The sequence below is a fragment of the Monodelphis domestica genome, chromosome 1, assembly GCF_027887165.1.
Source record: "Monodelphis domestica isolate mMonDom1 chromosome 1, mMonDom1.pri, whole genome shotgun sequence".
Lineage (NCBI taxonomy): Eukaryota > Metazoa > Chordata > Mammalia > Didelphimorphia > Didelphidae > Monodelphis > Monodelphis domestica.
This window is the reverse complement of record NC_077227.1, coordinates 295,855,015-295,869,331: the sequence shown is the minus strand read 5'-3', so window position 1 is coordinate 295,869,331 and position 14,317 is coordinate 295,855,015. Positions and strand designations below refer to the sequence as shown.

The window sequence follows — 14,317 nt, the reverse complement described above, 5'->3', positions numbered from 1 at the left end:
TAAAATTATCTTATTCTATCATCATAAATTTCATTTAAATGTCTCAAAGTGCTTATCCTAAAAATGTTGGCATTAAAATGTGCTTTTTCATTGTTGTTGTTTTTAATCAGGAGGTGTATGTTGGAAAGGAAACAATGTGCACAGTGGATGGTCTTCACTTCAACAGCACATATAGTGCTCGAGTCAAGGCATTCAACAAAACAGGAGTCAGCCAATACAGCAAGACCTTGGTCCTTCAGACATCTGAGGGTAAGGCTTTTCAGCAGTACCCTTCAGAACAAGAATTATATAACATCTAAAATATCTGGCAAAGCCCCAAGCAAATATTCCCATTGCCCACATTAATAAGAGTTTTTTTTAGTTTAATACATATTGTTACAGTGCTGTTTCTTTTCTTCTACTTTGAAAAAATAGATGTTATTAAAATATGAGTCTTCTGCCCAAAGTTTACATTTCAAACAATTGCACTCAGTTGTAAGAAACAGCTATAGAAATAGAGAAAGGGTATAGATATTTCTAGGGAACTCTAGATTAATAATCTGAAGAAATGCTGTTTCAAATATGCTACTCTGGACTTAAGGCTTTGGAACTGACTCCCATTCCAGGAATAAACACCATTTCTAAATTTTGACCAGTTGTTTCTAAATATATTTATAGCTCCTGCTTTTCCTTTAACATAATCCATAGAATCTTTTTCAACAATGTTATGGGTTGTTGTTTGTTATTTTTGTAAAAACAAAATTTTTTTTGTTTTTTTTTTTACTGTTGATTGTTTTTTTTTACTCAATGGACTTTAAGTAAAAGTATGCTTTGTTTGAACCTGGCATTCAGGAAGGTTTTATATTCTATGCAAAAAACTGGAATACTTCACTTTATCATGCAGAGATAATCACATTCACGTGGGGACTAAAATTACCTGGAAGTACCACACAGAAAGAGAAGAGTGAAGCTATATTACTTTATCATCTCCATCCCTGTCTACTTGTCCACATGTAAGGCTATATAAGTATTGCCTTCCAAATCCAGAAAATTTCTCCTCTTTCTTCTATACTTCCTAACACACATTGCATCAAGATCAGAATACAACCTTGAATCTGATGGCCAGTCCTAACATCACGAGATTTTTGTTATTCATTTAATTTTTAAAAGCATGCAATAAAATTCATGTGAAAGTTTGGGTACTGGCTTCAGTGTCAAATCATCCAAATAAAGTTTTACCCTATAGAAGTAACATCACTATAGCCTTCATGTCTCCCTTTTTTATGTTTTCCAGAACAAATTTTTTCAATTACTTTCATTATGGATGGGCCTGGAACACTAAGAAATATATTTATGAGAAAAATTCAAATTGCATATTTTAAAGATGTTTACTTGGTAGGGAAAAATCTACGACATTATGTAAATTGTGTTGATGTTTAGAAACACTTTGGGCCACATTTTCATGATTTCTAAATGGTTAAAAAACTTGTTTTCAAAACCTACTTTTCTTTCTTGGCCAAGCTATTAATTTTAGAGTAAATGTTTTTTTGTTGTTAAAAAGATGCTTTGATGCATTTTTCTGACTTAAAAATTCTAAACTTAATTTAAATGTATCTTTAAACCAGTGATATATAAAATTGACAAATGATGGAAACAATTTACAATGAGGTTGTTATATACCATCAGACTCCTTGGAAAATTATTTCTGTTCACTATAAAAATATGGTTCAAAATTCTCCAAAAATATAAAAACTTTATTAATATGGCAGGTAGAAAACTTAAGACTCTCTTTTTCAGAATACAATATTTAGAAGTAGATTTTTATTTTGATAATAAGTAATATGTCTAATTCTGTGTATTCCAATATGCACCTTAGTAACAAAGGACTGCTTTCCATGTGATAACTATTGAAGTGAAGGAACTGTATAGTCAAATAAATGTCCTGAATTTTAAACTTGCATGGTATGTAGCTTAATACAAAGAAATTCTATAATTCTATAGCTATTGTTCCACATAAGTCATATTTACTATGATAAAATAAAATCACATATATACTTTCACGAGAATCTTGGTCTGTTCTGTGTGTTTTTCCCTCTTCCTCTCCCATAGCAACATTTTCAGTGAGGTAATTTGATAATTAAAAAAATTTTTTTTCATTAAACTTCAGAAAAATTCCCATTGAATTTTTCAAGATCCTACTACAGTTAGATACTAGACTTTTCAATAGCATGTGGTCTTTGCCATAGGTAAAGCTTATAATATTATTGAAGGGAAAGAAACAAACACAGGTAACTATAATACATAACAAGTATATCATAGAAGTCCAATGCCAAATGCTGAGTTCCATTTCATTAATAATGGAGAATGAGTGTCAGAGAAGATTCGATAGCAGCATTGGGGAACAATTTTGAGTTCATGTGCCCAAACTACAATTTCAAGCTGCCTGTGAGCCCCTGCATTACCCCAGAGAGCAGAGGGAGGAAGTGTTTGCTTTGGGTAGTTGGACAGAGGACAGGGCATGCAAAAATATTCTCAGACGCTGGGAAGAAGGGAAAACAGAGCAGCTCCCATGTGTAGGCCCAGCAAACATGCCAATACTTTGCCAACTTTTCTCTATAGAACAGATAGCATTTAATTTGGTCTTTAAGCAGTGGGTAATAATTGAAGACAACATGAATAAAGACATACAGGAAAAATGGAAAAGGACTTTGGCAAAGAGTCAAGTTTATACTTGGTAGAGAGTGTGTAAAGGGAAATAATATGAAATGTGTGTAAAGGGAAATAATATGAAATATGACTGAAAATACATGGTAGGAGAGATTATGTCATATTATGAAGGGTCTTGGATGCCAGGGAATGGAATTTAAGTTTAAAAAAGGAACCACTAAAGATTTTTTAAAAGAGAATGATATGACTATATCTATTGTATTTATGAGGAAGACTTGAGAAAATATAGTGAATGGATAGGAACTAGAAGAGATTTGGAACTGGTAAAGCAATTAGTTTATTGCAATGAATTATGGCAATATTCCAGATTAATAAACTAGTATAGCTTTAATGAAAGGCTTTAATCAGTAAGACTAAGGAGGAGTACAATTGCTCTACTAAGAAAGTAACTTGGGAGACAGGGATGGATTAGAGAATATATTGCAAATGTGCAATTGAGAATATTTGGTAAATAATTAAAGAAATGATTGAACAAATTGCTAATGTCTAAATTCTAACTTTCTGAAGGTGAAATGCATGAAGTTTTGTTTGTTTTAAATTATAATCAAGGCTAAAGAAATTCATATTTGTATTTCTAATCTTACTTTGTTTCCTGTAGTTTTTCAGCACCTGAGTCTGTCAAGACATTCATTTTAGTAGCTTCCTACTTTGACTATCTGAAATAAAATCACATGAAAATAATATTCATTTTATACAAAGATCTTTATGCTACAATTTGCTAAAATATACACAGACGTTTTCATTTTTCGTTTACAGAATTTTTATTCTCAGGTTCCCTACAAGATCTTATAAGTAGTATATAATGAGGCACCTAGGCGGTTCTGTGAATTGAGAACTGAGCCCAAAGATGGGAGGTCTTCGGTTAAGATCTGGCTTTAGACACTTCCTGGCTGTGTAATCCTGGACAAGTCACTTAACCCCAATTGCCTAGCTCTTAGCACTCTTCCACTTTGATTTTAAGACAGAAAGTAAGTTGTTTTTTTTTAAAAGTAATATGTGAATTGTTGGTAGCAAATATATCTCAGTTTAGGCCTAAATTAAAAAGAATCTCTGGATAAATGGAAAGTCGCTTTCCAAAAAAAAAACACTTCAGCTTTCCACCTAAAAGGAAATTGTATACTAATTGTGGATTTATTATAGTTAAATTCCACAAAAAAGTAGACAAATTGAGAATTCTAATGCTTAGCATCTTCCCTTAAAAGCCCTCTGGAAACTACCTAGGTGTACTCATGAAAGAAGTAGGAAAAAAAAACTTATAATAGAGGGACTTATAGGCTTATAATCAATGACTTCATGAACCACTCCTCCCATATCTCACAAGAGGCATAGATACTAGCTTACTGGCCATGTAAAAAAGACAGCAGGAAGAAACAGTCATCGCCTGTGACAGTTGAATCAAGCCTTAACTTAAGGAAAGTGAACTGAAACTGTCTTGTCCTCTCAGGAACTACTTGAGACCTGGACCTAGAGTTGATGCCTAAGGAAAGAAGGCTCTCAGCCTTACAGCTAAGCCTTTTGAGTTTATCTACAAGCTAAGAAGAATGGAGCATGAAAGTGATATGACTCAGCTCATGAGAAAAGAAATCATTAAAAAGATCTTAAAATCAGAATAAATAAAATCTCAGTGAAAATTCTGAACATATATATAATATTAAGAATGAACTGATGCCTGATGAAAAACAAAATCTTATGGACTCTCTGGAGAGAATGGAACATCAAAACTCCAGAATGAATTGAAAAGAAAATTATTTCTATAAAAAAGAAATTGCTGCTGATTATAGTTGTTTACTACTACTACTACTACTACTACTACTACTACTACTACTACTACCACCACCACCACCACCACCACCACCACCACCACCATCACCACCATCACCACATCACCACCACAAGTATTACTGGTAATACTAATAATGGCTAGCATTTAAATAACCCCTTAAGGTTTGGGGAACACTTTACAAATATTATTTCATTGTATCATTAAAATAACTGTAGGAGGTAAAAACTTATTATTCCAATTTTATAGATGGGGTTAAGTGAGTTGCCCCTGGGAATATAGTAATAAAGTGTCTTTGGCTAGACTTGAACTCCACTTTTCCTGATTGCAAGTTCAACAATATTCAATAACCTTAAGAAACAATATGAACACCTTAGGAAAATACAAATATATAAACAAAATAAATAAAAAGAATAGCGAATGTTGACACTAGCACCTGAGAAGGATCAAGAAATAGGAAATGACACTTGATTGCTAAGTTAAAAAAACAAACAAAGGATTCAATCAAACAACAAGTACTCAATATTTGTTATGTGTGAGCAACTGTGGTAGTCATAGGATATATTTAAAGATAAAAAATGAGAAAATTTTTGTTTTCATAGAGCTTGTATGATACAGATAATTCCAAAAATCTTGGTATTATTAAAGCTTTAGACATTAAAATTTTTTTAGGTTGCACTAAGACTTTCAAGACATCCTGTATAGGAGGAGAGAATATATGCATATACAAGTATATGGAGAATAAAATTTTAAAAAAATTACACTAGTAATGACTTCCTTAGTGTCAAAGTAATGATTCAAATAAAGGTTTTCTTGACTCCTAAGTCTGGCATTCAGGTTTCATGTAGGAAGTGGTTCTGGAGTTGTCATCAAGGAAGGAAAATATCCTGTGAGGCTGGAGAGAAAGGGGGAATGCATTTCAGACATGGGAGATAAGAAGTGAAGACAGTAGAAAAACAAGAGATTAAGTAAATATTTTGTGTGAGAAACAGAAGACTCTTTTCCCTAGATCATTCTGGATAGGATGGGGAACAATATATAATCATGCTCTAAAGATATCTAAAGATAGGTTGGGTCCAAAATTGTGAAGGACAGTATAAGTCAAATAGAGGAGTTTATACTTTATACTAAAAACAATGAGGAGCCACAGAATTTTACTGAATAGGAGATTGAGATGGTGAAGTCTATGTAAAGGAATGATTAGAATGGGGTTAAATGATACAGGGAGATTAAATCCAATATTTCAAGTCACTAAATAATAACTATGTAAGATTTAAGAGATATTTTTGTGGCCAAAATCACAAGATTTCAGCCGGGATACTTGAGTTAAGAAAAAAATTGAGTGTAATACAAATGTTACAAACCTTGGAGATGATATAAGTAAGGAAATTCAATAGAAAGAAGGATTAAGTATAAAATAATGAGTTCTGTTCTGACCATGTCAAGTTTATTTCTGGCACATCCATTGGAAATGTACAATAGATCATAAGGGACTCAGAAGAAAAAAAAAGTTGGATATTTTTTTAACATTATTTTATTTGGTCATTTCAAAACATTATTCATTGGAAACAAAGATCATTTTCTTTTCTTCCCTCCCCCGCCTCCCACCACCTCTCCCATAGCTGGCGCTCGATTCCACTGGGTATCACATGTGTTCTTGATTCGAACCCATTTTCATGTTGTTGGTATTTGCATTAGAGTGTTCATTTAGAGTCTCTCCTCAGTCATATTCCCTCCACCCCTGTAGTCAAGCAGTTGCTTTTCATTGCTGTTTTTTCTCCCACAGTTTATCCTCTGCTTGTGGATAGTGTTTTTTAGATCCCTGCAGATTGTTCAGGGACACTGCATTGACACTAATGGAAAAGTCCATTACCTTTGATTGTACCACAGTGTATTAGTCTCTGTGGACAATGTTTTCCTGGTTCTGCTCCTTTCTCTCTGCATCACTTCCTGGAGGTTGTTCCAGTCTCCATGGAATTCCTCTGCTTTATTATTCCTTTGACCACAATAGTATTCCATTACCAACATATACCACAATTTGTTTAGCCATTCCCCAATTGAAGGGCATCCCCTAATTTTCCAATTTTTGGCCACCACAAAGAGCGCTGCTATGAATACTCTTGTACAAGTCTTTTTCCTTATCTCTTTGGGGTACAAACCCAGCAGTGCTATGGCTGGATCAATGGGCAGACAGCCTTTTATCGCCCTTTGGGCATAGTTCCAAATTGCTCTCCAGAATGGTTGGATCAATTCACAACTCCACCAGCCATGAATTAGTGTTCCTACTTTGTCACATCCCCTCCAACATTCATTACTTTCCATAGCTGTCATATTAGCCAATCTGCTAGGTGTGAGGTGATAACTCAGAGTTGTTTTGATTTGCATCTCTCCGATTATAAGAGATTTAGGACACTTTTTCATGTGCTTATTAATAGTTTTGATTTCTTTGGCTGAGAACTGCCTGTTCATGTCCCTTGCCTATTTATCAATTGGAGAATGGCTTGATTTTTTGTACAATTGATTTAGCTCTTTGTAAATTTGAGTAATTAAACCTTTGTCAGAGGTTTTTATGAAGATTGTTTCCCAATTTGTTGCTTCCCTTCTGATTTTAGTTACATTGGTTTTGTTTGTACAAAAGCTTTTTAATTTGATGTAGTCAAAATTATTTATTTTACTTTTGTGACTCTTTCTAAGTCTTGCTTGGTTTTAAAATCTTTCCCTTCCCAAAGGTCTGACATGTATAATATTCTGTGTTCACCTAATTTACTTATAGTTTCCTTCTTTATGTTCAAGTTATTCACCCATTCTGAATTTATGTTGGTAGAGGGTGTGAGGTGTTGATCCAAGCGTAATCTCTCCCACACTGTCTCCCAATTTTCCCAGCAGTTTTTATCAAATAATAGATTTTTGTCCCAAAAGCTGGGGTCTTTGGGTTTGTCATAAACTGTCTTGCTGAGATCATTTATGCCAAGACTATTCCGCTGATCCTCCTTTCTGTCTCTTAGCCAGTACCAAATTGTTTTGATAACCACTGCTTTATAGTATAGTTTGAAATCTGGGACTGCAAGTCCTCCTTCCTTTGCATTTTTTTTTCATGATTTCCCTGGATAACCTTGATCTTTTGTTCTTCCAAATGAACTTAGTTAAGGTTTTTTCTAATTCAGTAAAGAAGTTTTTTGGTAGTTCAATGAGTATGGCACTAAATAAGTAAATTAATTTGAGTACAATTGTCATTTTTATTTGTTAGCTCATACCACCCATGAGCAATCAATGTTTTTCCAATTGTTTAGATCTAGTTTTAACTGTGTGGAAAGTGTTTTGTAGTTGTGTTCATATAGTTCCTGTGTTTGTCTCAGCAGATAAATTCCTAAGTATTTTATATTGTCTAGGGTGATTTTAAATGGTATTTCTCTTTCTAATTCTTGCTGCTGAAATGGGTTAGACATATATAGAAATGCTGATGACTTATACAGGTTTATTTTGTATCCTGCAAATTTGCTAAAGTTGTTGATTATTTCGAGTAACTTTTTGGATTATTCTCTAGGATTCCTTAAGTAAACCATCATATCATCTGCAAAGAGTGATAGCTTGGTCTCCTCATTGCCAATTTTAATACCTTCAATTTCTTTTTCTTCTCTAATTGCTACTGCTAGTGTTTCCAGTACAATGTTAAATAATAGAGGTGATAATGGGCATCCTTGCTTTAATCCTGATTCCATTGGGAAGGCTTTCAGTTTATCCCCATTTAAGATGATGTTTGTTGATGGTTTTAGATATATACTGTTTATTATTTTTAGGAAAGGCCCTGTTATTCCTATACTTTCTAGTGTTTTCAATAGGAATGGGTGTTGTATTTTATCAAAGGCTTTTTCTGCATCTATTGAGATAATCATGTGATTTTTGTCAGTTTGCTAATATGGTCAATTATGTGGATGGTTTCCCTAATATTGAACCAGCCTTGCATTCCTGGTATGAATCCTGCCTGGTCACAGTGAATGACCCTTGTGATGACTTGCTGGAGTCTTTTTGCTAGTATCCTATTTAAGATTTTTGCATCTTTATTCATTAGGGAGATTGGTCTATAGTATTCTTTCTCTGATTTTGACCTACCTGGCTTTGGGATAAGTACCATGTTTGTGTCATAAAATGAATTTGGTAGAACTCCTTCTTGGCTTATTCAGTCAAATAGTTTGTTTAATGTACAGATTAGTTGTTCTTTGAATGTTTGATAGAATTCATTTGTGAATCCATCTGGACTGGGGATTTTTCCTTAGGGAGTTCTTTGATGGCTTGTTCAATTTCTTTTTCTGATATGGGGTTGTTAAGGTAATTCATTTCTTCCTCTTTTAGACTAGGCTATTTATATTTTAGGAAGTATTCATCCAGTATATCACCTAGATTGCCATATTTGTTGCCATATAATTGGGCATAGTAGTTTTTAATGATTTCCTTAATTTCCTCTTCATTAGAAATGAGGTTTCCTTTTTCATCTTGGATACTGTCAATTTGGTTTATTTATTTCCTTTTTTAAAATTAGACTGACTAGTACTTTGTCTATTTTATTTGTTTTTTTCAAAGTACCCGCTTCTAGTTTTATTTATTAAATCAATAGTTCTTTGACTTTCAATTTTATTAATTTCTCCTTTGAGTTTTAGGATCTCTAATTTAGTCTTCATCTGAGGATTTTTATAATTTTTTCACTTTCTAATTTTTTAATTTGCATGCCCAATTCACTGACCTCTGCCCTTCTTAATTTGTTTATATATGAACTCAAGGATAGAAATTTCCCTCTGAGTACTGCTTTGGCTGCATCCCAAAGGTTTTGAAAGGATGTCTCATCATTGTCATTTTCTTCAATGAAGTTATTAATTGTTTCTATGATTTGTTCTTTAATGAACTGGTTTTGGAGAATCGTATTGTTTAATTTCCAATTAATTTTCAATTTACCTCTCCATGTGCCCTTACTAATTATTATTTTCATTGCATTGTGATCTGAGAAAGTTGCATTTATTATTTCTGCTCTTTTGCCCTTGTTTGCAATGTTTTTATGCCCTAATACATGGTCAGTTTTTGTGAATGTACCATGTGCTGCAGAAAAGAAGGTATATTCCTTTTTGTCCCTGTTTATTTTTCTCCACATGTCTACTAACTCTAATTTTTCTAAGATTTCATTCACTTCTCTTACCTTTTTTCTTATTTATTTTTTGGTTTGATTATTCTAGTTCGGATAGAGGAAGGTTCAGATCTCCCACTAGTATAGTTTTTCTATCTATTTCGTCCTTGAGTTCCTCTAGTTTCTCCTTTAGAAATTTAGATGCTATGCCATTTGGTGCATACATGTTGAGTACAGATATTTCCCCACTGTCTAAACTGCCTTTTTTCCGGATGTAATCACCTTCCCTATCTCTTTTAACTAGATCTATTTTTACTTTGGCTTTGTCCGATATCATGATTGCGACTCCTGCCTTCTTTTTGTCAGTTGATGACCAATAGATTTAGCTCCACCCTCTTACTTTCACCCTATATGTATCTACCTTCTTCATATGTGTTTCTTGTAGACAGCATATGGTAGGGTTTTAGATTCTAATCCACTCTGTTTTTCGCTTGCGTTTTATGGGTGAGTTCATTCCATTCACATTCAGAGTTATGATTACTAGCTGTGTATTTCCCAGCATTTTGATTTCTGCTCCTGTTCCTGCCTTTTCTTCTTTCACTATTTCCTTATACACCAATGTTTGCCTTTAAACAGTCCCCCTTGTTCCCACCCTTATTTTACTTCCCTTTCTACCCCCCTACCTTCTTATCCCCCCCCTTATTTTCCCTGTAGTCTTTCTAAAATTAACCCCCAACCCCCTCTCTCTTTTCTACTGCTTCCCTCCCCACCAGACACTTTGTTACCCTTCTACTCCCCTATAGGGCTCAAATCTATTCTCTGCCCCCAATGGATTGGATTGTTTTTCCCTCTTTGTGTCAATTTCAAAGCACATTAAGGTTGAGTATTTCCTGTCTCTGACATTTTTACCCTTCCAGTGTATTGATGTTCTCCCCCGTCCCACCATGAGCTTCTTTATGACATATAAATTTGCCCCCATTTATTTCTTTTCCCATTTCTTTAATATTAACCTATTTTAAAGCTCTATTTATATATATATGTATATATATGCATACTCATGTATGTATTTTTGCATGCATATATCTATATAGCTATTTATGTCTTGTCCTTTCATCCTATACAGTTTGTCACTGTTCCCTCTAAGTGTACATCTTTTTGCTGCCCAGGTAATAACAACAGTTTTTAAGAGTCACCAATGACCTCTTTTCTTATAGGGATACATATCATTTTAACTTATTGGGTCTCTTTGAAAAGTTTTGATGTTTTTTGTTTTGTTTTGTTTTTCTTTTTTCCCCTTTTTTAAAATTACCTTTTGATGATTCTCTTGAGTTCTGTGCTTGGACATCAAATTTTCTATTCAGGTCTGGTCTTTTCTTTACGAATTCTTGAAATTCTTCTATTTTGTTGAATGACCATACTTTCCCCTGTAAGAATATAGTCAGTTTTGCTGGTTAGTTGATTCTTGGTTGTAGACCTAGTTCCCTTGCTTTCTGGAATATCATATTCCATGCCTTTCTTTTTTTCAGTGTGGATGCAGCCAAATCCTGAGTTATCCTCACTGTGGTTCCTTGGTATCTGAATGACTACTTCTTGGCAGCTTGTAATATCATTTCTTTGGTTTGATAGTTTTGAATTTGGCTATAACATTCCTGGGTGTTGTCAGTTGGGGATTAAGTAAAGGAGTTGATCTGTGGATTCTATCAATCTCCACTTTTCCCTCATGTTCTAGGATATCGGGGCAGTTTTCTTTAATAATTTCCTGTAAGATAATGTCCAGGCTTTTTCTTTTGTCATGGTCTTCTGGTAGACCAATGATTCTTAAATTGTCTCTCCTTGAACAATTTTCTAAATCCTCTGTTTTGTGAATGAGATGCTTCACATTTTCCTCAATTTTTTTCATTCTTTTGGTTTTGTTTTATGGTGTCCTGCTGCCTTGTGAGGTCACTTGTTGTTGTATTCTGGTTCTTTTTTTTTTTTTGGAAACCGTTACCTTCCATCTTGGAGTCAATACTATGTATTGGCTCCAAGGCAGAAGAGTTGTAAGGGCTAGGCAATGGGGGTCAAGTGATTTGCCCAGGGTCACACAGCTAGGAAGTGGCTGAGGTCATATTTGAACCTAGGACCTCCCATCTCTAGGCCTGGCTCTCAATCCACTGAGCTACTCAGCTGCCCCCTATTCTGGTTCTTTAAGACTGGATTTCATCCTTGGCTTTTTGGTCGTCCTTTTTCTTTTGGTCTGATTTTCTTTGGAAGTCATCTTTCATCCACTTTACCTCGTCTTTCATCTCCTTTTTCTCATCTTTCATCTCCTTTGCCTCATTTTCCAGGTGGTTGATTTTGGCTTTCAAGACACTATTTTCTTGTTTTAGTTCAAGTGCCCTTGTTTCCAGATGACTTATCTTAGTTTTTAAGTTCTTTTCCCAATTGTCTTCAGCGTCTCTTAATTGTGTTTTGAATTGCATCTTGAGTTCTTCCAAAGCCTTTATCCAATTCGCTGGGATTTCTGATTTTTCCTTTGCTTAACCCTTCCCCCTCAGTTTCATTCGCTCTTTGCTCATTACCTGTGCAGAAGCTTTCTATTGTAATTTCTTTCTTCTTTTTCTGTTGTTTGCTCGAGTTTACCCCTTCTTTGCTCCCTGTATTTGTTTGTGCTCTTGCTCCTCTCATTTTTTTTTTGGTTTTGGGGCTGTCAGTCTCCCCTTTGGAGCTTTGTCAGATCTCTTGGTACAGTCTCTAGGGGAGGAATGTTAGCTTCCCTGTCCTCTGGAGGCTTTTGATGGAATTAAGTTCAACTGGGTTGGGCTGTATGTGCTCTGAGGCCGAAAACTCCTGGAAGGCTTGGATGCCGAGGTTCTCTCCAGTTCTCTCCAGCTGCTTCTCCACTGGCCCCAAGGTTCCCCAGTGCCTTTACCCTCCTCCCTGAGCTCTGAGGAGTCCTGGGATTAGGTTCAACTGGATTGGTCTGGATGTGCCCCGAGGCAACGGTGAGACTGGAGCCAGATGGAGGGACCCAGCCACCGGCCTGGTCTCTCCCTGGCTTCCTCCCTGCTGTCCACGCTGGACGCTCTGAGCCCAGCACCCCGCTGCTCACAAGGTAGACCCTCCAAACCAGCACCTTTGCCTGCTCAGAGTTTCCCACTGCCACTGGGGGCTCAGCCCTCTGGGTTGGGGGGTAGGGGTCCTGGGACCTTTCTTCTGCCTTCCCCTTAGACCTGAGTATTCTCAGATTCCGGCTTTTGGGGGATGTACCTTTTGATTTGAGTCCAGAAGGAGGGTTCCCCGCCTCTGTCCTGTTGTTCAGTTTGAATTTTGTTGCCCTAGGAGCATTCAGTTTGTAATCGGTAAGGAAGGGTTTTCTGAGGTCTGAACTTTTGCTGCTTGCTAAGCCGCCATCTTGACTCCGCCCAAAGTTGGATATTTAGATGCAGGATTGGTATTCAAAAACATGATCATTAATTAAACTTATATAAATTGATGACATCATTAAGAGAAAGTATAGAAAGTAAAAAGTGCTTAAGAGGGAGACAGGATAAATGTAAAGTTAGAGGGATAACACAGATAATAAGATATTAAAAGTAGACTAGGGAGTGAGAAAAAGGAGGAGAAACAAGAGGGAATAAATATAAAGATGGTGACTAGTCCTAAGATTTCATTAGAATAGAGAATTTTTGGTTGAGAAAACTACCTCTACAGGTTGGCAACTTCTCTACAATAGTCAAATATAGAAAATGGATGACAAAGGACAATAACTGAGGGGGGAAAGAACAGATTGGTCAATTAAGACATCATTGATAACTGGAAGAAGCAAATTCAGTTGAATTAACAAGATACATTACAAAAGATGAGTAAGAGGAGATGTGGAGTCAATAAGTATTTATACTTTTTATATTATATTTATATTTTTTTAATTTAAATAATTTTAATTTAATATTAATATATTTATATTATATTTTTATATTTATACTTAGAAAAAAAGTATCTAACTTTTTTCTAAGAGTTTGAAAAAGGAAGATACAAGATAATGCCTTGAGGGGATAGTGGTGTCTAATGAAGGGCTGATTTTTGTTTCATTTGGTTTCATTTTGTTTTTGTTTTTGTTTTTTTAGGATATGAAAGACATGGGCATATTGGAAGTAAATAAGATAGGAAGTAATACCCAGGGAGAGATTGTGGGTAAGGATAAAATTTACTGGCAAACAATTTGTCCAGTTAATAATCAAAGACTAGAGAAAAGAAGAGAGAAGCAGATGAAGTGAAAGGATGTTGAGATGAAAAAGAGGAGAGAAAAGGGAAGTCATGTTAAATGACCTAATTTTTATTTCTAAAGAGGCAAGGCTCGTCTTTACCTGGGTAGGTGAATGCATAAAGAGAAATAGAAAGTGGAGAATAGCTTTTGTTGAGAAGGACATAGAAAATTATTTAGAGAAGAGGAAAATAATTACTTGCCCTATTCCAGTGAGAGCCTTTTGAAATAAAATATCATAATCATACCTAACCAGATTATTTGTATGATTTCCCACAGGTCTACTTAGCAACAAATGAGTAGAAGCAGAGGACATAAATGTTGGGAGTATGAGTTGGAGTTTGCCCAGGGATGAATTAAAATAAGACAAAGAAAGAAGGAATTTGTATGTAGAATTGAATTAATTAAGCAGAGGATCAAAATGGAGAAGACAAGAAAGTGGAAAAGGAAAACTAATGTCCCAAGAAAGTACTGA

General features: G+C 35.0%; 1 protein-coding gene across 1 annotated transcript in view; it reads left to right on the top strand.

Annotated features, from left to right (window-relative positions):
• Window positions 1–14,317, top strand: part of TRIM9 (tripartite motif containing 9) — a 240,804-nt gene that overhangs the window by 156,907 nt on the left and 69,580 nt on the right. Inside the window, exon 7 of the mRNA XM_007473218.3 lies at window positions 111–249. Within this exon, the coding sequence (XP_007473280.1) occupies window positions 111–249 (139 nt within the window). The remainder of the gene's footprint in view (window positions 1–110; window positions 250–14,317) is intronic.